This window comes from Triturus cristatus, chromosome 1_2, assembly GCF_964204655.1.
Source record: "Triturus cristatus chromosome 1_2, aTriCri1.1, whole genome shotgun sequence".
In the NCBI taxonomy this organism is placed as follows: domain Eukaryota; kingdom Metazoa; phylum Chordata; class Amphibia; order Caudata; family Salamandridae; genus Triturus; species Triturus cristatus.
Window position 1 is genome coordinate 989,739,677 of NC_140580.1, and position 23,912 is coordinate 989,763,588.

Below are 23,912 nucleotides of genomic sequence, written 5' to 3' on the forward strand. Positions count from 1 at the left end.
AATCTCTAGATCTATAAGCATTAGGGGTACAGTTGACAGACAATGGCTACCTTCAGTTAGGTTACTGGTAGAATTCCATAACCCTGGCTCTACTCTGTCCCCGTTACGCCATCCATCTAGGCGCTTCCTGAGGCTTGGGTTCAACCTATTACTTTCCTCACCAGTCGTGAGCATGCCAGTAACTAATCCTGGATACGTGCCTGATTCCGCTAGGCTGCCGGTAACTACCACGACCTTACTTGGCCTTCCCCCTCGCTTCTTGATAAACGAACAATCAGGCCCCAGTTCTCTCCCCTGCCCCGCGCTGTGTTCCCAGCTTACTGTCTGATAGCGAAGTCCTCATCCAGGACAGTTCTCGGTGCTGGGTCTCTCACCTCTGGCACGGAGCTCGGGGGGGGGGGGGGCAACCAGCAAGGGAGTCCTGCCGTAAGGAGGGGAACGAAACAGCAGGCACTTTCAGGCCACCTCCCCCAAGGGATTCCCCCGGGTGCACATTCTCTAGTGGTGACGGACGCCTCTCCGCTTCCCTGCGGCAGAATATCACCACACGGGGCACTTTACCAGGAGACTTCGTTGTCAGCAGACGCTCCTTCTGCGGCCGATATCCGGGATCGTGCGTCCTGGGTGGGCGCGGCCTCCGCCTCCTTTCCACAACAAGAGGGCGGCGCTCAGGCCCCTCTCATGTGACCAGGGCCGCAGCTTCACTGCCTCACTTCCTTACTGAGGAGAATCTCTGACGGGCGGTCGCGCTGCTCCCTCACAGCTGACACACACCTGGAGCCAATTCCCCGCCTTCGGCCTCACAATGGCAGCGTCTCCTGCCAAGGGACCCTAGGTAACCTCTCAACTTCAGGTGGGGGGAAAAGAAGTAGAAACGGCCAGGGCTCCGACAATGGGTCTCGTGGAGGGGCAGGGTGAATCACAAGATGCCGGCTTCCACACAGGAACTGAGGCAACCAGACTCCTGGGGCTGGGGCACAACCACCTCTCTTCTTCGTCAGAGAGGGTGACACACTGGATCAGTCCAAAAATCCCAGATGACACGGATTTGGGGAGAAGATGGCCCAGGCGCTGGCCCACTCCAAGGTCCAGGGGGTCAGGGGGTCAATCTACCTGGAGACTTCCTCAGGTACAAGGACCTCAAAAGTCACGAGCTGCACTCAGGGACCGGTCACAGGGTGAGGGGTGATGTTACTAGGTTTAGGACTCTGAGCAGACCCTGGGACCTGTCTGTTCCCCTCTAAGTACAACCACCTCCTCACACAGGCGCCTTACTCCTGAACCTTCCGCAATCCCCACCAATCTTAAAATGGCTGCCCTCCTGCCACCTCTATTTATCACCTTGGGCCTGACTTGCCAGAAGGGCCCAGAAGGTTCCGGAACCTCTCATGGCAGTCATGGCCCAGGTACTGAGGTGACAGTTGGAGCCACCATTTTGCGAATCTCCCCTTATACCTCAGTGGAGCACCTTGCGCCTCTCCCTCAGGAAGTGAGGGTGAAGCGCCCAGAGCCTCTACATCAGAACCCCAAAAAGTTTGATAGACAGAAAAAATGAGAAGGGGAAAAGGGACAAAAATAATAAAAATGAGGAGGAAACTGCCAAAGGGCTGACAAGTCTAACACGCGTCCCCCCCAGCTGAAAGTGGGGAGAGCTACCCAACCCCTTGGGAGTCCTCTTCACTAAGGCGGAAATACCTGGATAGACCGTCAGCATTGGCGTGGTCCACTCCTGGGCGATGTTCCACCCTAAAGTCCATCCCCTGTAGGGAAATGGACCACCTCAACAGCTTGGGATTCTCGCCCCTCATTTGCATCAGCCACCTGAGGGGCCGGTGGTCGGTCTGAACCAGGAAGTGCGAGCCAAACAGGTATGGCCGCAGCTTCTTCAGAGCCCACACCACCGCAAAAGCCTCCCTCTCAATTGCACTCCACCTCTGTTCCCGGGGGAGTAGTCTCCTAGATAGGAAAACCACCGGTTGGTCTAGACCCTCGTCATTGAGTTGCGACAGCACTGCCCCGATACCGTGTTCCGACGCATCTGTCTGGACGATGAACTCCTTAGCGAAGTCAGGGGCCCTGAGAACAGGTGCCGCACACATGGCCTTTTTCAAGGTGTCGAAAGCTTGTTGACATCCCTCGGTCCAGATTACCCGTCGAGGGTGCTTTTTGGAAGTGAGCTCAGTCAAGGGGGCCACGATGGTTCCGTATCCCTTGACAAAGCGTCGGTAGTAACCAGTGAGGCCCAAGAAGGCCCGAACCTCTGTCTGAGTTTTGGGGGGTTCCCAGGCCATGATGGTTTCGATCTTGGCCTGGAGGGGTTGCACCTTGCCCCGACCCACCAAGTGACCGAGGTACACTACCGACCCCTGCCCGATCTGGCACTTACTGGCTTTGATCGTCAGACCTGCCTGCTGCAAAGCCTGAAGAACAGCCTGAAGGTGACACAAATGGTCCTCCCAGCTGCGGCTGAAGACAGCGATGTCATCCAGGTACGCAACTGAAAAGGCTTCCATTCCAGAGAGGACCTGGTTCACCAACCGCTGGAACGTAGCAGGGGCGTTCTTGAGCCCGAAGGGCATCACACAGAACTGGTAGTGACCCTCGGGTGTGGAGAAGGCTGACCTTTCCTTGGCTCCATCCGTCAGGGAAATCTGCCAGTACCCGGATGTAAGGTCAAAGGTACTGAGATATTGGGCAGCTCCCAACCGGTCGATGAGCTCATCCGCCCTCGGAATAGGATGAGCATCTGTCTTCGTCACTGAATTCAGTCCCCTGTAATCCACACAGAACCGGAGTTCTGGGGTAGTGCCCGGTGGGGCAGCTTTGGGTACCAGTACCACCGGACTGGACCAGGGACTACCTGAAGGCTCAATTACTCCTAGCTCTAGCATCTTGGTAACTTCCTCATGGATGCTAGCCTTCACCTTATCCAACAGTCGGTAGGACTTGGACTTCACAGGTGGGCTGTCCCCTGTGTCCACATCATGGGTACACAGATGAGTCCTTCCCGGAATAAGGGAGAACAAGGAAGCAAACTGCTCCAGTACCTGGCGACAGTCCTTCCGTTGTTCAGGAGTTAGTGACGGTGAAAGGATCACTCCCTCCACCGATCCATCCTTCTCTTGGGACGCAAATAGATCGGGAAGAGGTTCACTTTCCTCTTCCTCTGACCCATCAGTTACCATCATTAACGTGACCTCGGGTCTCTCTTGGTGAGGCTTGAGGCGATTAACATGGAGCACCCGATGGGGCTGCCTGGGGGTCTTAAGATCTACCACGTAGGTAACCTTGCCCTTTTTCTCAACCACCTCAAAGGGACCTGACCAGCGATCCTGGAGGGCGCTAAGCTCTCCAGGTTCCATCACCCACACCTTCTGGCCAGGCTCCAGCTCCACCGGGTGAGCGTTTCGGTCATACCATTCCTTCATGACCGTTAGGCTGGCTTCTAGGTTTTCCGAAGCTTGCTTCCACAACCTAGCCATTTGGCTATGAAAGGCCAGCATGTAGCTCACCACATCCGGGGGAAGTTTTCTGGGAGTCTTTTCCCATCCATCCTTCACCAGGCTAAGGGGTCCACGCACGGGATGCCCGTACAACAGCTCGAAGGGGCTGAAGCCCACTCCCTTCTGTGGTACCTCCCTGTACGATAACAGCAAACAAGGTAGGAGGACGTCCCATTTCCTCCGCAGGCTCTCGGGCAGACTCCGGATCATGCCCTTTAAGGTTTTGTTAAACCTTTCCACCAGACCATTGGTCTGGGGGTGATAAGGGGTGGAGAACCGGTAAGTGACGCCACACTCCTTCCACATAGCCCGCATGTATGCCGACATGAAGTTGGTACCTCTGTCCGACACCACTTCCTTGGGGAATCCCATCCGGGTAAAAATTCCCATAAGGGCCCGTGCCACCGCAGGTGCAGTAATGGTCCTCAGAGGGATAGCCTCTGGGTACCGTGTGGCATGATCCACCAGAACCAGGATAAACCTGTGACCAGCCGACGTTGGTGGATCCAATGGCCCGACAATGTCGATGCCCACCCTTTCAAAGGGGGTACCAACGACAGGCAGTGGTTCCAGGGGAGCCTTCAGCTTCACCCCTGTTTTCCCACTAGCTTGGCAGGTTACACACGTCCTACAAAAAGTATCGGACGCAATCCTCATCTGAGGCCAGTAAAAATGAGGGACAAGTCGAGCAAAGGTCTTGTCTTGTCCCAAGTGTCCTGCCAAGGGTATTTCGTGAGCCAGTCCTAATAGGAAGGCTCGGTAACGCTGGGGAACTACCAAGGCCCGGGATGAACCATGCACCGGAGCCTTGGGTTCGCTATACAGGAGTCCATCTTCCCAGTATATGTGGAAGTTCCCCGAATCGTTACCCGCTGCCTGGGCTTCGGCCTGCCGCCGTAAACCCTCAAGGGTAGGGCACTCCTTCTGGGCCCGACAAAACTCTTCCCTAGTAGGTCCTCCCTCCACCTGCCAGTCTGCAGGGGTAGGTAAGCCCTCCAGGGACGTTACATCCCCCTCCATAGACTCCGGGACCACTTCAGTTGCCCCATCTACCTTTGGAGGGTCAGATGCCGGGGCAGGCTTTCCCCGTCCCCGTCTACCCTTTCCGGCAGCTGGTTGGGCCTTTGTCCCAGGCTCCAGCCTCTGTGAATCCCCTCTTCGGGTGGTCACGGACCGAGTGTGGGCACACGTCCACTCAGGGGTCCCCAACATCTCCATGTGGGCCCTGAACTCAACCTCCTTCCACGCCGAGTGTTCAAGGTCGTTTCCCAACAGGCAGTCGACCGGCATGGCAGGGCTGATCGCAACTCGTAGAGGACCCGCAACCCCTCCCCACTCAAAGGGAACCTGGGCCACCGGATAGTGACCCTCTCGGTTGTCAGCCATCACAACCGGGTGGACTACATTGGGGACCACCTGCTCTGGGGACACCAGCTGACTCCTTACCATAGTCATGCTGGCTCCTGTGTCCCTCAGAGCCTCCACCCTCTGGGCATTGATGGTGACCCATTGCCTGTACTTAGTAGTATTCGAGGGCATCTGGGTCTTAGGAACCATCTCACAATTCCCCAAGGACACTAAGGTTAGCCCTGCTCACTCACCTCCCTTATCTAGGGGCAACTCCTCCCCGAGCACTACACTCGCCACCCCAGGGGTCTTTCCTCCAATGGGAGGGTGTGGTCTCTTGGGACACTTGGCATCCCCCTTATAGTGCCCAACCTCACCACACTCGTAACATCGGACAACCCTAGGCTGCTGACCACGGTCAGGATAAGGGGGTTTGTGGGGACCAACCTTAGGAGGGAATCCTACTCCCTTCCCTGGTGAACTCTTTTGGGGGCCTTTAGAGAACTCCCTCTTTTTGTCTCCCCCCTCTGTCTTCTGGGGGGCGCCCTGTCCAGCCCTTTGGAAATTCCCTCCAGTCCCTTTTGAGGATACCCGGGTACTCGCCCAGATATCCGCCTCCTCTGCAAGCTTCCTGGGATTAGTTAGCTTGCTGTCTACCAGGTGCTGACGCAGCTCTGGAAAACTTTTCTCTAGGAGGTGCTCCTTTAAAATTAAATTGTACAGTCCCTCATAGTCCTTGACATCACTGCCCTGCACCCAGCCCTCTAAGGCCTTCCTGGCATAGTCCAAGAAGTCCACCCAATTCTGAGTGGACAACTTCTGACTGCCCCGAAACCTCTGCCTGAATTTTTCAGGGGTCAGTCCAAATTTCCTTACTAGGGCTACCTTCATGACGGGGTACCTGGTCTGGTCTGGCTGTTCTAGCGCTAACAAGGCATCCCTCCCCACCGGAGGCATATACCTATACAGGCCACCCCCCCACTGGGCTTCGGGGACCCCATGGGCTCTTAGAGAAACCTCATAGGCAGCCAGCCATTTTACAATGTCATCCCCTATACCATAGCTAGCAACTACATCTTTGGGCAGGTAGGGCCTGGACTCTCTCGGGACTTCTCTCGGTATGCTGCCACCATTAGGACTGCTGGGGGTTCCAAGTTGAAGGGCTTTGAGCTCTAACTCTTTTAAATGAAGCTCATGGAGGAACCTCCTCTCCTCCCTCTCCTTTTCCAACCGGGCCAGATCCATTCTAAGCTGTCTCTCTTCCCTTCGATCAACTAGGTCAGCAGAGGACAAGCTCCCCCCTGAGGCGCTACTTCCCACTCTTGATGGGGCCCTGGACCCAACGTCCATATTACCGCTACCAGGGGGAAGAAGGACTTCCGGTTCTTCTAGGAGATCTAGTCCTGGTTTTTCTTCCCGTTTCCCGCTAGGGTGGGCCATAACCCAGGCTCTTAAGCTTGCCTGGAGCTCCGTCTTCTTCGCCCCCTGCTTAAAGAATACCCCCCGTTCCTGGCAGAACTCCTTCAATTGGGCCACTGTATACTCCTCCAGCCTACCCAATTCGAATTCCATCCTGCCAAATGGGACCCCAACACAGTTAACAAGAACTTTACTCAAGAAAGGGAATACGCACAGGACAATTTCAAAAATCCTCCAATTAGAAAACAATCTGGAGAAAACTCCAGTCAAAACAATCCAGTGTAGGTGGTGATGCACGCTAAACTGCCACTAAGCGGATGCAAGCACTGAATAAGTAATCCCACCGCTGAGCACCAACTTGTTGGACCTAGCGTCCTTTGGTAGCTTGGCTCAGGCTCACAGGCTTTCCTCCCAACACAGCGTCACGTGCTTGCATCACACCCAGCTCGCAATCTCAACGTTACTTCACTCAAAAAGGACACTACACCGATTAAATTTAAGGAATACTCCAAGTCTTTATCTTTTCCTAACAAACTTGGATTTCTGGTTTCTCACTTTGGAGTGTAGCGGTTAATTACATTACAGGTTGAACAGCTCCCTTTATTTAGGAATAAAACATGGCATAACAACTCAGAATACTTTTTCATCACAGTTCAAAGATTAACATTTCGTATGTTTCAGGTAGAGCATTTCGCAACATTTCAAGTTAAACCATTTCAGTACGTTTCCCCAGGACATTCCCTTCGAGATAATTCTAACACAGCAGGTCTTTACACCCACTAAGTGGTCCCACCCGGCCGTCTGCGCTCTGAAAACCCCCCCCCCGGTTCCACAATGCAGGGTCACCCCTCAATCTCTAGATCTATAAGCATTAGTGGGACTCCAGGGGTACAGTTGACAGACAATGGCTACCTTCAGTTAGGTTACTGGTAGAATTCCATAACCCTGGCTCTACTCTGTCCCCGTTACGCCATCCATCTAGGCGCTTCCTGAGGCTTGGGTTCAACCGATTACTTTCCTCACCAGTCGTGAGCCTGCCAGTAACTAATCCTGGATACGTGCCTGATTCCGCTAGGCTGCCGGTAACTACCACGACCTTACTTGGCCTTCCCCCTCGCTTCTTGATAAACGAACAATCAGGCCCCAGTTCACTCCCCTGCCCCGCGCTGTGTTCCCAGCTTACTGTCTGATAGCGAAGTCCTCATCCAGGACAGTTCTCGGTGCTGGGTCTCTCACCTCTGGCACGGAGCTCGGGGGGGGGGGGGCAACCAGCAAGGGAGTCCTGCCGTAAGGAGGGGAACGAAACAGCAGGCACTTTCAGGCCACCTCCCCCAAGGGATTCCCCCGGGTGTACATTCTCTAGTGGTGACGGACGCCTCTCCGCTTCCCTGCGGCAGAATATCACCACACGGGGCACTTTACCAGGAGACTTCGTTGTCAGCAGACGCTCCTTCTGCGGCCGATATCCGGGATCGTGCGTCCTGGGTGGGCGCGGCCTCCGCCTCCTTTCCACAACAAGAGGGCGGCGCTCAGGCCCCTCTCATGTGACCAGGGCCGCAGCTTCACTGCCTCACTTCCTTACTGAGGAGAATCTCCGACGGGCGGTCGCGCTGCTCCCTCACAGCTGACACACACCCGGAGCCAATTCCCCGCCTTCGGCCTCACAATGGCAGCGTCTCCTGCCAAGGGACCCTAGGTAACCTCTCAACTTCAGGTGGGGGGAAAAGAAGTAGAAACGGCCAGGGCTCCGACAATGGGTCTCGTGGAGGGGCAGGGTGAATCACAAGATGCCGGCTTCCACACAGGAACTGAGGCAACCAGACTCCTGGGGCTGGGGCACAACCACCTCTCTTCTTCGTCAGAGAGGGTGACACACTGGATCAGTCCAAAAATCCCAGATGACACGGATTTGGGGAGAAGATGGCCCAGGCGCTGGCCCACTCCAAGGTCCAGGGGGTCAATCTACCTGGAGACTTCCTCAGGTACAAGGACCTCAAAAGTCACGGGCTGCACTCAGGGACCGGTCACAGGGTGAGGGGTGATGTTACTAGGTTTAGGACTCTGAGCAGACCCTGGGACCTGTCTGTTCCCCTCTAAGTACAACCACCTCCTCACACAGGCGCCTTACTCCTGAACCTTCCACAATCCCCACCAATCTTAAAATGGCTGCCCTCCTGCCACCTCTATTTATCACCTTGGGCCTGACTTGCCAGAAGGGCCCAGAAGGTTCCGGAACCTCTCATGGCAGTCATGGCCCAGGTACTGAGGTGACAGTTGGAGCCACCATTTTGCGAATCTCCCCTTATACCTCAGTGGAGCACCTTGCGCCTCTCCCTCAGGAAGTGAGGGTGAAGCGCCCAGAGCCTCTACATCAGAACCCCAAAAAGTTTGATAGACAGAAAAAATGAGAAGGGGAAAAGGGACAAAAATAATAAAAATGAGGAGGAAACTGCCAAAGGGCTGACAGGTCTAACAACCGCGAATTAGCTGATGTAGCCTTAGTGCCTCAAGGTCTGTAAGAAAACTGCACACCGCAGAGGATTGAGGATCATCCATATGAAGATTAAGATCACCTATTATGTTAAAGTTAGCTGATCTAAGGGCTAAGGAGGAGACCACCTCAGGGAGAGCTGAACGAAAAGCATCATCAGGACCAGGAGGCCTATAAATCACCAAACCAGAGAAAGTGAACTGGGAGGTCAATGAAATAGCAAAGTGCGCACTTTCACAGCCCACTATACTAACAGCGTTCCATAAACAAGGATAACATGTCCTGACCACAGCCGCAATCCCTCCCCCTCTAGAATTACGGTGTAGAGTATACATAGTGTAATCTATAGGCAAGGCAAGGTTTATCGCCGCCGTAGCATTGTCGTGTAACCAAGTTTCAGTTAGAAACAATATGTCTGGTTTTTCATCCGTAAGCAAAGTAAAAACATCTAAATAGTGACATACTAGGGACCTTACGTTCAAGTGGAATATTTTAAAAGTAGTTGGTCGATGAGAGACCGGAGGACAGGTTTCAGTGTGAATGGTATTGGCGCTAGATGGGGGCTGTAAGGCCCTGATACGCGTGGGCGTTGGAAGCTCAAACCTACACCCAGCGCATTGTACAGGTCCAGAAAGAGGGTCGAGAGCCTGATGCATGCACCCACTCACCCTATTTCTGTAGCTACGTAAGCTATTAGCCGACAGCATGCTCCGCCTCCTGCGGGGCCTGCCCTAGCCCTGCCGAGGCGCGGACGAGCGCAGACGGGCAGGACTCTGGCGCGACTCCGGCGCAGGGAAGGCGCCCACCACTGCGCGTCACCGCTGCGCGTGCAGATGGCTGGGTGAAATGCACCGTCGACGCCTAAACTGCCCGCCTACTCCCCCAATATGGCGGCCAAAAATGACCCAGCAATTTCCCAAGCCAAGATGGCGCCCGCAAGCCACCCACACTTCCCCCAGTGACTGGACCCGCAAAACAGCGGTGCGGATTCAAATTTTAAAGTGCAGGTAAGCGGATCAAGAGGATCTAAATACACATAAAAACAGGATAAAGAAACAATACACAAAGCAAATATAAAAACGGGAGTTTTTTTAAAATTATCGAACTAGCGCTGGAGTCAGAGGCAGGTAGTAGCTCTGTCATCTTGTCCAATGGACAGACAAGCCCCATAGGCTGTCATTATGTGGCTCAGAACAGGATACTGTGCCTTTAAGAAAACTTTCCAGAACTTTTCCAGTATCCCAGAATGCACAGCAGGTCCCTTTTACTTTCAGTTCTTTTTTAAGGCGTAGCACGCCAGACCTGTAGCATTCCTTATATTAACATTCATCTCTCCACCGGGGAGGAGGGCGGGCGCTTATGACTAACAGAGATACCCCTACTACAGAACTGGAGTTACAGAAAAGAAACTACTCCTTCTGCAGTAGGGGATCTCTGTGTATAGTCATAATCTAGTGAATAGAATGGCAAGCCCATCCCCACACAAAAACGGCGGTGGAGAAGATTACAAAATAATACCACTACTGTGCGAACAGATTTCGCAGCGAAGCCTGCCCAACCTGAGCATCTGCCCTGGCATCCGTGTCCAGACAGTAATGCGCAGCAAAGGTTTGGACCGACTTCCAAGTGGCCGCCTTGCAGATTTCTGCAATCGGAACATTACGCAGCAAATCAGTCGTGGCAGCTTTGCCCCTGGTGGAATGAGCCTTAGGTTTACCCCCTAAGGTCTTATTAGCCTTTTGGTAACACAACTGTATACAGGACACAATCCACCGAGAGATGGACTGTTTGGAGGTAGCAAGACCGGTCCTGACTGATCCATAATTGATAAACAATTGGTCTGACCTACGAATTTCTTTGGTCTTATCAAGATAAAACTTCAACACCCTCCTAACGTCCAGGGAATGTAGAGACCTTTCCGCTGGAGAAGAAGGATTCTGAAAAAACGTAGGTAAAGTTATGGTCTGGTTGACATGAAAATCAGATATAACCTTAGGAAGAAATTTAGGGTGAGTACGCATAACAACCTTAGCAGCATGAAATACAGTACAAGGTTCTCGGCAACACAACGCCTGAAGTTCACTCACCCTGCGGGCCGATGTAATGGCCACTAGCAACGCCGCCTTCCAGGACAGGTGCTGCAACGAAGCCTTGTGAATAGGTTCAAAGGCTCCTTCATCAATCTGGCCAGCACCACATTCAATTCCCATGAAGGCGAGGGAAGTCTGACCGGAGGGAACACCTTCTTCAAGCCTTCCAAAAAATCCTTGACCACAGGGATCTGAAAGAAGGAAGTCTGTGAAGGGCATTTCCTGTAAGCAGTCAAAGCAGCGAGATGAAACTTAATGGAGTGGAAATTAAGGCCAGACTGTGCCAAATGTAAAAGATATGGAAGGATGACATCTTCCTTACAGGTCGTCGGGTCAAAGTTCTTGGATTTGCACCAGATGCAGAATCTCTTCCACTTGTAAGCATAGGAAGTCCTAGTGGAAGGACGTTTAGCCTCCTTCAGTATGCCCATACAATCTTCTGGTAGATTCAAATGGCCATATTGCACTCTCAGGAGCCATGCCGCCAAACTCAAAGACGAGAGGTTGGCATGCACCATCCGCCCCCCGAACTTCGTGAGAAGGTCCGGCCTGCACGGCAGCCGCATGTGAGGAAGGAGAGACCGGTGAAGCAGGTCCGTGAACCACCACTGCCTGGGCCATTCCGGGGCAATCAGGATCATCAGCGCCCCGAACTTGGACAGTTTGATGAGCACTGTCGGAATCAGGGGAATGGGTGGAAAAGCGTACAGAAAGCTGTTCGACCAGTCGATCCATAGCGCATTCCCCAGCGTCCCCTTCTGGTAGTACCTGGATGCGAAGTCTCGGCATTTGCTGTTTTCGGCGGTGGCGAACAGATCTACGTCTGGAGTTCCCCACCTTGCGAAGACTTCTCCTAGTACCTCGTCGTTTATGACCCATTCGTGGTTCTCCTGAAGCAGCCTGCTCAGCGCGTCGGCCTGAACATTCTGCACCCCCGGCAGATGCGTGGCCGTGATCATCAGTCCGCGGGCCAGAAGCCAGCGCCAGATGGCCTGCGCCTCCTGCGACAGAGTGCGCGATCTCGACCCCCCTTGCTTGTTGAGGTAATACATCGTGGTTGTATTGTCAGTCTGTATCAGCAACGAGCTGGTCTGGAAGGACGGATGGAAGGCCTTCAATGCCAGGAACACGGCTCGGAGTTCCAGGAAGTTGATGTGGTACGTCGACTCCAACGGGGACCACTTTCCTTGTATCTGTAAGTCTCCGGAGTGCGCTCCCCAACCTTGGAGAGACGCATCCGTCACGATACTCGTCTCGGGAATGTCCTTGTGGAAGGGAACCCCCCTGAGGAGATTCTCCGCCGAACACCACCATTTCAGAGACTGCAGAGCATGTGGAGACAGCCGGATCTTGTCGTCCCAAGAACCTGTTCTCTGATCCCATTGATCCTCCAAGCACTCCTGCAGTGGTCTCATGTGCAGCCGTGCGTGCGGCGTGAGGAAGATACAGGAGGCCATCGACCCCAGCAGCGAAGACACCTTCCTCACTGTCGCCGATGGAGCGGCCATGAGGTCCTGAGCCTTCCGAAGGAGCGATAACCGTCTCTCCTCCGAAGGAGACACGCTTGCTGACCGTGTATCGATGGAGGCCCCCAAGTACTGTATGCACTGGACCGGAGTCGGGACAGATTTGGACATGTTGACGTGTAACCCCAGCTTGTTCAAGAGAACGCACGTCCTCCGGAAGTGCGCCTGCGCTTCCGAAAAAGATGAGGCCTTGATCAACCAGTCGTCCAGGTACGGGTAGACAAACACCTTGTTCCTTCGCAGGTGCGCCGCTACCACCGCCATGCACTTCGAGAACGTCCTTGGAGCAGACTTTAGCCCGAATGGCAGTACTGTGTATTGATAATGATTGGCGCCGACTTGGAAATCGCAGGAACTTCCTGTGTTTCCGTGCAATGGGCACATGGAAGTACGCATCTTGTAGGTCTATGGCACAGAGCCAGTCTCCCTGTTGCAGCTGAGGGTAAATCTGATGCAACGACAGCATGCAAAACTTCTCTCTGCGAATCCATTTGTTTGCTTGCCGCAAATCCAGAATGGGCCTGAACTCGTTCTTGTCCTTCTTGCGAACCAGGAAGAAACGAGAGTACAGACCTCTTCCCCTTTGAGACAGAGGTACGTCTTTCACCGCCTTTTTCCGTAACAGGATGTCTGCCTCCGCCTGGAGCTCTCGCAGTTGATACCGCAAGCTTACCGGCGGAATCGCTGGAGGCGGCCTGATGAATCGAAGACTGTATCCATTGCAAACAATATTCAGCACCCACTTGTCCCGATTCATTTTTCTCCACTCTGCCGGAAAAAATTGAATGCTTCCCCCCACTGGAGTGGGTAACGGTTGCAGGGGAAGTAAATGCTCAGGGCCGCGACCCGGCCGGGCCCTTGGTAGCAGTAGCGGACTGCTGGCCCCCTCTACCCTTCTGCCGTTTCTGGAAGGGTTTACGGAACTGCTGCTGCTGGTTTTGCTGCTGTCCCGAGGCCTGCCCACGCCCTCTGCCCGCAGACCCGAACCGTCTCTGGAAGGGGCGTTTCTTCTTTTCTGGCTTCTCCAACCGACAGCCGTCAGGGTCTCTGCCTCCGTCTTCATGCGGGCCATCTCGTCGTCCGCATGCTGGCCGAACAGAGTTTCCCACGAGAAAGGCAGATTGGCCACTCTATGCTGAGCCTCCGGCTTGAGCGAAGTAAGGCGAAGCCACGCGTGCCGTCGTTGGTGGACGCCATGACAGTACCCATGCGCCGCCAGCAGGGACACATCCGCTGCCGCACTGATCACCTGGTTTGAGACCAGCATCCCCTCACGCAAAGTCTCCAAGAAGTCTTCCCTCTTGTCGCGAGGCAGCAGCTCCGCATACTGCTGGAGAGACTCCCACAGGGCACGGTCGTAACGCCCCAACAGAGCCCCGGCACTTGCCGCCTTCATGGTGGTGGCAGCCGTCCCACAGACCTTCCTGCCCGCCGAATCCAGCCAGCGGCTCTCCTTGTCGGGCGGAACTGTCGATGAAGGGGTGGTAGCATGCTGCTTCCTCGCCGCCGTCACAATGACTGAATGACTTAGGGTCCGTCCTCAAAAAGGTCGGGTCCGAGTCCGGGGCCCGATACTTCTTCATAAGCCGGGAGGGGGCGGATTTCGTCACTGCCGGAGTGAGGAACAACTCCATAGCGGGCTCTACCAGTCCCGGCACGAGAGGCAGCAGGGGGCGAGACAGGTGCTTCTTGTGCAGCGTCTCGAATATCACGGACGTCGTAGGTGTCGGTACCGTCACCGTGATTCCCAACTTGGCTGCACCTCTCAGCAGTACCTCCTGGAAGGAGACCAGATCGTCAACCGGCGACACCCTCGTCCCGGGCGAGTCCGACAGCGTCGGTGAGAAGTCCCTGGCAGATGATCGAGTGCGCGATCTGGATCTGCGCCTCCTCGATGTTGATGACGAATGCCCACGGCTCCGCGATCTCCCTCTCCGTCCAGGGTGGGAGCGCGATCTTCTTGGCGTCAGTCTGTCCGCCGGCCTCGCCGGGCCCGGCGACGGTGGCTTACCCTGGCGCCGCGGAGTAGGCGTTCCCTGCGGCGGCGTCGGATACCTGGGCAACGAGACCGATCGTGTCGGAACCGGTGGTGGGGAAGGCCTGCGAGGCGGAATAGCAGGAGGAGGCGGGGGAGGAGGAGGAGGGGGAGGAGGAGGAGTTGGCGGTGGTGGTGGCGTTAGTGGCGGTGGCGGAGGAGGAGGCGGCGTATACACCACTGAGTACCCCGAGCCCGGGGACTCCGTCGAGGGACTCCTGGTGTCCGGGCACCCCCTGCGCCTCCTCGACGTCGATGAATCCTTCTTCGACGTCGATCGCCTCCGTGACGTCGATCGCCTCCGTGACATCGATCGCCTCCTCGACGTCGAGTGCCTCGACGGCGAGCGCCTCGACGGCGAACGCCTCGACGGCGAGCGCCTCGACGGCGAACGCCTCGACGGCGAACGCCTCGACGGCGAACGGCGACCTCCCCTCGACGGTGAGCGCCGATGCCGGGCCTGATCTCGACGTCGAAGCCTCGACGGCGAGGTTGACGGCATCGACGCAGACGATGCCGAAGTCGTCGACGGCGGCCTGATCAGCTCCCTCGACGTCGACGTCGCTTCTCCCCAGAGCCCTGGGGGGACGGTGAACACACCGTGGTCATCCCTCTCGACGCCTTAGTCGACGTCATCGACGCCGGTGGAGAGTGGGGGCGTTTGCCGATCTTCCTGCCCCTGGGGAGCCCCCCAGAGGCCTCAGCATGGGCCGAATCAGCCCCTCCTGACCCACCTTGTGACTTCAGCCTTCTGTCCTCCAGGACTTGGAGCCTGATCTTCATTCTTTCCCTCAGGGTCCTGGCTAAGAACGAGTGGCAGATCTCACACTCTTCAGGCACATGGGACTGGGGAAGGCAGCCTATACACACCTTGTGTGGGTCTGACTTAGCCTTCTTCCTATCGCACTCTGGGGACTTGTCGAACAAGCCAGGCATGTTGACAGCACCAGAAGGAAGTCCCAACACTAAAACACTTGAAAAATTGACAAAAATCACCAATAAACCCTTGAAAAGGGAGAGCTCAATGCTCCAGGGTCCTGCTAGCAGGAGCCAGAAAAAAACTGAAAGTAAACGGGACCTGCTGTGCATTCTGGGATACTGGAAAAGTTCTGGAAAGTTTTCTTAAAGGCACAGTATCCTGTTCGGAGCCACATAATGGCAGACTATGGGGCTTGTCTGTCCATTCCTTCCTCTCTATCATTCCAGAGGCTTTTGCTGGAAGAGGCAGGTTTTTCTCTGTGGAAAAAGCTGGACAGGCAGTGCTGTTGTTGGTTGTTGGTGGAATTCTTTCTAGTTGAAGTACTGGACAGTGTAGCCTGTGGATATAGGCTGCATTATCTGTCTTTGAAATTCTCTCTTAAGTGTAGATGCAGGTCTGCATGGCTTGACAACTTAAGAGATTATTTTTATTGCTCCGGGGTCCGCGCACATGGGCGGGACTATTCACTAGATTATGACTATACACAGAGATCCCCTACTACAGAAGTACATATATCAAAGTAATAATTCCGGATGTAAGGAACCTATATTCATATTGGAGTTTGAGAGAATGTGTTAGTTTCTGATTGACAATGAAGTGAGTAAGAGTGCTGAGTTTGAGTAAATGTACATGTGAGTGAGTGTACATTTGACTTAGTGAGTGACAGAATGCCCGGATGTGGGACCCTTTCTGAATGTGTGATAGGATATACATCGCTGACGAGGCCTAATAAGGCCGAAAGTCGCATGAGGTTGCTTGTTGAGCCATTGATGGACTGTTCCCACGAGGAGCATAGTCAGTACTTATTTGCATAAGGCAGGCTTTTGTTTAGAACGGTACAACAAAACAACTATGGGATGGAATGCTACTCAGAGCGATTGCAATTGATTTAAACTACTTGTATGCATTAGTTCATCACCTTTTTAGTGTTTGAGGAAACAGGATAAACATCTTTTGGGAGATACCCAATACCTGGGGTTGTGCTCAGCTTTTGTGGTTGTTACAGCCTGGGGAAAGGGTACCATAGTCGCTCCTAACCCTACTGGCTACAACATTTGCAGGATCTGAGTGTTATATGTAAGCAACACAAAAGCAGAATAAGGGTTTAGAATTCCTCAACTGCTGTTGTATTTCATGTACCAATTCCAACCCAAAAGTAATGGCCACTGTGATGCTCAATACTGGCAGTGGACTTGGCAGCAAAATGCCCCAGGACCAGGTCCTGTTCAGCAGAGCTGGAGGATGGTTGCAGAAGCTTCCCTTGACCCTGTGCACTCAAGAGGGGCGGAGAATGAGAGCCCAGAGGAATACCCCTCTTCAACAGTCACCTCACCTGTGCAAGCGAAAGCGATCCGATGTGAACAGGAGATACTCTGAGACATTACGTCCACTGATGTCCACTAGGATGTCACCGGTCACAACCTTCATCAGGGGCGGATGACCTCCAACACCACTGGGGCAGGAAAAGCCAGTACCTTGCATTGAACAGGTGCAACGGAGGGGCTCATGGATGAGATGAGGCAGGGTGGGTGCCGAGGTGATAGTCTCTGGCAAAGACAGAAAAGCACATTGCTTACTTTGCTGCACCATACCAAGAGAAAGAGAAAAATAGGAAGGAGGAGAACCAGTAATAAAGACTGAGAAGCAACAAGAAATGGAAGGAGAACTGCAAGAGAAGAGACTGGTGAGAAAATAACAGGCTAAAAAGGAGAGAAATGGAAAAGAAAAGAGTGACATAGGGATGAGGGATAGCACACGGAAAAACAAATAGATGGAAAAGACAGCTAAGTAATAGGCATAGGAAAGTACTACAAAGCAATAGGGAAAAGTCTCAGAGCATATGGCCATAGAAAGGGATAAAGGTAAATTGGAGAAAATCATAAGAGGACAAAGAGAAAAGTAACAATAAGTAAAAGGCGGTGGTGCAGTCGAACTTGACAAGGCACAGAGTCTGGAAAGTGACAAAGAAAGGTACAAAGGAACAATCAGGAGATTTTGTTGTAGCATTTCTTCATGTTCATTATTAGACAAGAGGGTTCTGCATTTGATTTTGTTTTAGTGAATGTCCATTCTTCCTCAAGGTTCCCTTCCATACACTCATTTCCTGGTATCACTGGAATTGTCCTCCCCATGTGTTATACAGAGCCGTTTAAGCAAAATCCAAATCCTGCTTTATCAAGACTCCAAAGCTGTACAGGCCTCAAAACGGCCGCTGTGTTTCTGAGTCAAAAATATCAACTGAAATGGTTATGGGGAACATCAACATGTAGAAGGTCTAAGATGGCAACACACGTGAACCTGAACCCTGCGGAAATAAGGTTAGTTTTATTTCATTTAAGGTACAAAGGCAGCCGAGTACACAGGCTCCAAGACAGTCTGCAAGGAAGGAATACAGGACCCCATCTGAGAACATATATGCAGAACTCTGGACCAATTATCAAGTGACACTGTATTGTAGTGGTTTATCTAATCCGCCCAACACCTTCATCCAACAAAAACTGTAAACTACCTACAGTGCCTTGGTCCTGCTGCCTTATGTAAGAGCAATTAAGGTAGGAGCATCAGCCCTCCATTCCAAGGAAACAGGAAGACCAAGCCCTTTACTTGCATAAGTCAGTGGTTCGTAAACCTAAGACCAACCTGACACAAGCATGGGCAGTTAAGTGGGTCTCCTAGTACTCTCTAGGTTGGAGGAGTCATCAACATGCACCGAAGAACCTAAGGTGGGGCTAATGATGGCATGCTTTATACAGTCATTGCCCTGCTACCCCCATTCTTGAATCTTGGTAGCGTTGCAAATAACATATATTACTCAGATCATGAACTCGTAATCAGGGAAATCTGTACCAACCTGCTGGAATTTGAATCTTAGCCCTATAGATTGCTAAAATTGCTGTGCAGCTGGTGAACTAACTCACTGGGCTACATTCCACACATGCAGGGTTATCAAAAACGTCTGTGTAACAGCTAAAGTATTGAGTAAGAGTCGCTAAGACTCAACACTGTGTGTTATCTGGCACACTGAGGTCCACTTGTGTAATTTCCAAATATGCCCAACGCCCTCCTTGAAGAAAACAGCAGAGCACCCTCAAACAGGCTTTACCTTTAACAGGTGTAGAATAAGTCATGGTAGCATTCCACAAGCGCAACAGATCATCATCCAATGAAACCGGGTAATCGGATGGAGCTGGTGATGGGGGAGGAGGAACAAAGTTGGAGAGGGGCAGCCCCTGGGTGAATGAGTCCACACACATAGCATCGAAGTACTTGGCCGCCAGCATCTTGGATTGATGACTGTTGAGGTTGAGAGACTGCACAAGTAGATCCAGTGTGCTGTTGAATGGGGTCTTCAAGACACAAGTGGCTCCGATGCCAGAAGGAAGGTGAAAGGTGGCAACCAGCTGCTGAGGACTAGCATCGGGGGACAGCTTTATCCTGAGAGAGAAAGAGACCAGAAGAAATCTGTTTAATGGGTCGAAAGGAAACGCCAACATTTTGACTAAGGTCTGCCTCCTTCTGACATGGTAACGTAATCCACAGCACAATGCTTATGTACCATGCAAGGGATGGCAGGGCAAGGCCAGTAGGCACGTGTAGGGTACTACTCGTTCTCCTACCTAACGCAACACCCATCGAACCTTTCTAATCTGTGACTCTCCCTAAGCTTTCCCAACCATTATGGCCCACTGGGGACCACAAGGTTAGTGAAATTCTATCTCTACTAAGCTCTTCTGTTTCCTTCCATACTTAATGTTTGGAATTTAACTTCTGCTGCTTGCCAAAGACACGGTGATGTCGAGAAGGGGCTCCATTTCACTCAGAAGCAATATATATTTACAGAAATTAAGTGCAGTTGTAAGGCTGCAGTACCACTTTACACACACAGAAGGCCTCATGAAAAACAGACATGGAGGAAACTGGCTAATGCAGCTCAAATCGAATACATTTTCACAGATATATTATAAAGTTGTGATAATGCAGTAGCACTCTGTGTATATAAAAATGTAAGACCTCACACTGAACACTTGGAGATAAAAGGCTCAACAGTTACACAGCCCAGTGTAATATATATATATATATATATATATATATATATATATATATATATTCTCTTAAAAAACCATAGGTTTCACACATGTTATAGTTAGCTGGGCATTTCCCTCGTAAAAAACCAATGAAATTCACCGTTATAGTTAGTGCAGGCAACTATAACTCACGCGACCGCAATCCGCTGCTGATGACGTCAGATATTACATCACTGTATTTAGACACTTATTTACCCATGTCTTCTTCCATTCATCTTCAGCTATACATATATTTCATTTTTTTTTTTCTCAGAAAGACACATATGTCATCAGTGATGTAATATCTGACGTCATCAGCAGCGGATTGCGGTCGCGTGAGTTATAGTTGCCTGCACTAACTATAACTGGGAATTTCATTGGTTTTTTACGAGGGAAATGCCCAGCTAACTATAACATGTGTGAAACCTATGGTTTTTTAAGTGAATTTGCAAGGTTTTTTAAATGCTAATTCCTAACTATAACGTGTGTGAAACCTATGGTTTTTTCAGTGAATTTGTACGGTTTTTTAAATGCTAAGTTATGTATTTATTAATATATTTTTTTAAACAAAACTTTCTCGGCGCGCGCACGGTGTGCTTCGCACTCCGTGCACGCGCGGTGGGCACACGGCGCGCTTCGCGCGCCGTGCGCCCACTTTACGCATCGAGTGACGGATGGAGTGCCCTTGAGAGATAGAGATATAGATATAGATAGATAGATAGATAGATATATATATATATCTATCTATCTATATCTCTCAAGGGCACTCCATCCGTCACTCGACGCCCTTATCACGAACAATGGAGCACAGACCACAAGATTATTGAAAGTAAATTTCTTTATTCCGTTTGAGCAGCAGCAATAACGCGTTTCAGTCCCGTAGGACCTGGATCACATGACGCGCATCACATCCTACATTGATTTGTTATACCATTTTTTTAAAGCATTTTCTTAAAGTGACATGTGCATTACAAATTGTAGTCATTAACAGACAAAATACTTTTCATCAACACTATGTAAAAACCCACAAATGTAGTTCTACATTGTCATTTTTATGTGGATTTTGGTCATATAATACTAATTACAATTCTGGTATAAATACCATAATTCGTTATTGTCCATTTACAGTTTCAGTTGTCCCACATTAAAATCATGTTTTATGGTGGCACTAAAAAGTTGTTAAAAAAATCCACTTGCGGTATTTCTGACTCCTTAAAGTGCTGATGCAACTCGACATATGTATAGTACAAACTAAAGCCTTGCTGACTACTTAAAGTGCTGGTGCATATTTCAAATAAAGTGTATGTGCTCCAAAAACCCCTTAGGGTGGAAAAGTTAAAATTGAATTAAAAAAAGGACTGGGTTATCCATTGGTTAGGCTACCACTTTTTGAATGAGTATGGCTAAAATGACATACATAGTATAGGTACAATTTGTCTCTTAAATATTGTTTAGCCATAACCCAATATTTTGTGAACTTACTACATATGTTTATAAGCATGTGTATAGGTCTTCTGTGGTGTTGAGTCCCCCTGGGTACTTAGCATCTAACTCATGGATATAGCGGGTCTCCAGTTTACGCAAGGCTTGCTCTCTATTGCCTCCTCTTTTGTTAACAGGGATGGCATCTATCAGATAGTATTTGAGATCTTTGGGATTAGATTGATGTGTTTGCCCAAAGTGGTAGGTTTCATCTTTGTTTTTGATGGCCCCAATATGTTGCAATACCCTTTTATGACCCTGAAGTTTAGTGCTGCCTACGTATTTTAAACCACATGAGCATTCAAGTACGTAGACAACATGATCTGTCTTGCAGGTGAGGGCTTGGTTTATGATACGTTCTTGGTTACCGAAGGGTGTCACGTAGGTTTTCTTATTTTCACTGTGTTGGCAGGCTTTGCACACTTTACATTTAAAAAAACCCTTTTCTTTTTGCCAGCCACGTGTTTCCCATTTAACTGTCCAGAGTGTTTTTAACCAGAGAACCCTTCATAGATGGTGCTTTGCTGTAGGTGATGGCCAATTTGGTGGGTAACAGATGGCCTATGATGGGATCATTAAGTACAATAGGCCAATTTCTGCGAATGATACGGTTAATTGCCTTTCCTGGTCTGCTATAACCTATGATCATTTGGAAGGTGTCTCCCTCCTCCTCCTGTGCTTTATATGTGCGAGTCTGTACCTGGTTTTTAGTGTTCCTGAGAAGGTCATCTCTAATCAGCCTATGCTCTTGTTAATTGCAGCATTAATACATTTGTTAGAGTACATCCTTTCCAGGAACCTGACTTTGCTCGCTTCCTGTGCAGCCTGCAAAACCCTTTCATTGCTACATATCCTTCTCAACCGGATCATTTCCCAATACGGGTTACTTTGTATGAGGTGTTGCGAATGGGCACTGGCTGCGTGCAAAACTGAGTTACCTGCTGTTGACTTCCTGTGTATTGTTGTTTCCATCCTACCTTCTGTGATGTATATCTTGACATCAAGAAAATTTATAGTTTCTGCATTGATATTTGCCGTAAATTGTAAATTGATTTAATTGTCATTCAGACCCTTGATAAAATTCACTGCTTCTAACAAGGTCCCTTGCCAGATTAAAAACAGGTCATCAATGAACCTTAACCATAATTTGACATTTTTGCGCAGGACATCCTCATGTTTTTTTTGCAGAACCAGCTCCTCCCACCAACCCATGTGTAGACAGGCGTAGCTGGGGGAGAAGCTGGCCCCCATTGCTACCCCTCTTAGCTGTTGATACAAAGCACTCTGAAACATGAATATGTTGTTATGCAGATAATAGTCTATCATACTTATGAGCATCTTGTTGTGGTGATCATATTCGGTCGATCTTCTTCTAAGATAGTGTTGTATGGCCCTTATTCCATCCTGATGATTGATACTCGTGTAGAGTGCTGTAACGTCTAGAGTTATTAACCAATAATCACTTTGCCATTTGAACTCTCAAATTTTTGATAAAATATAAATATATCACTCTACTGCCGGAGCAGTCTTAGCACTGCCACTACCCAAGAATGTGATGAAAGAAACAGCGGTTTCACTAGGAGAGCAGTCAGAGGTTGAAAAATATCTATTGGCAGAATAGCCATGTCTTTATTGCTTTCCTAAATTGGGGAAGACTGGTCATTTCCTTGAGTTGAAGAGGAAGGGTGCTCCAAAGTTTGGCAGTGCAGATTACAAAGCTTCTGCCTCCCCAATGGGATTTTCTTAATTTGGGAACAATTACGTTCTTGGCTGCAGACCAGCGCAAAGACCTGGAAGGGATATACCAGGGGAAGTTGTGTTTGAGATAGTCAGGGCCAGAGTTGTGAAGTGCTTTCAAAGCAATGCATGAGGCCTTGAATTCAATGTGCCTCTTAATAGGCAGCCAATGTAGCTCTTAGAGGGCCTGTGATGCTGACTGATGCTTGGGAATCCCACGCAGTAGTCTAGCTGCCGCATTCTGCAGGATCTGCAGTTTGTTTAGAAGTCTTTGCTGCATTTTGGTGTACAGCGCATTGCAATAATCCAATTTGGATAGCACAAGGGCAGTGAAAATGGCCTTCTGCCGCTCCTTGAAAAAAGGATCGGACACAAATTTGTGCAAAGCGGTGAATTCTGCCCTTTTCGACAAAAAGGATTTTAAGAGAGCGAGCGCCACTCCCTTGATTCCAATGGAGTGGAGACGATCAATCTAAAAGTCATGATTGACCGTGTTGAAAGGTGCTAAGAGCCAAAAAAATCAAGACTGTTTCCTCCTTTGTCCAGGGTAGATGGAATATGCTACTTACCAGTATGCATCTGTTCTTGGCATGTAGAGCTGCAGATCTACACACTTTTGCATAGATCGCCATCTGGTGTTGGGCCCGGATGTTTGCAGTTTGTTTTTCCTCTTGGAAAGTCTTTGGAAGTCACGAGGTTGGTGACTCCTCCCTTGGTTCGTATTGCGCATGGGCTTCGGCTCCATCCTCAGATTGTTTTTCGCCAACAGGGAAAGATGGAGCGTAGTAATAACAGTGAAGAAACCCATGTGTGTTGTATCTAAATAAGATAGACTAGAACAGATACAGGTAGCCGGGTGGGCGTGTGTAGATCTGCAGCTCTACATGCCAAGAACAGATGCATACTGGTAAGCAGCATATTCCGTTCGAGGCATATGAGCTGCAGATTACACACTTTTGCATAGACTATATAGCAGTTCCCAACCTTAGCGGCGACCACCGGTATCTGTTGCAGTGGTTTGAAATAGTGTTTTTAGTACAGCCTGGCCCACACTAGCTTGTTGCTTGTTTTGCACATCTACACAGTAATGTTTAGTGAAAGTGTGCGGTGTTGATCATGTAGCTGCCTTGCAGATATCATCTAATGGGATGTTCCCTAGAAAAGCCATAGAAGCCCCTATCTTTCTTGTAGAGTGGGCTTTAGGGGGAACAGATAGCGTGCGTTTTGCTTTTTGTGGTA

At 50.7% G+C, this 23,912-nt stretch overlaps 1 protein-coding gene across 1 annotated transcript in view; it reads right to left on the bottom strand.

Annotated features, from left to right (window-relative positions):
* Positions 1-23,912, bottom strand: part of ABCA2 (ATP binding cassette subfamily A member 2) — a 569,797-nt gene that overhangs the window by 106,537 nt on the left and 439,348 nt on the right. The window contains exons 30-31 of the mRNA XM_085611149.1: positions 18,494-18,825; positions 16,724-16,937 (exon numbers count right to left, since the gene is read on the bottom strand). Coding sequence (XP_085467275.1) covers positions 16,724-16,937; positions 18,494-18,825 — 546 coding nt within the window. The remainder of the gene's footprint in view (positions 1-16,723; positions 16,938-18,493; positions 18,826-23,912) is intronic.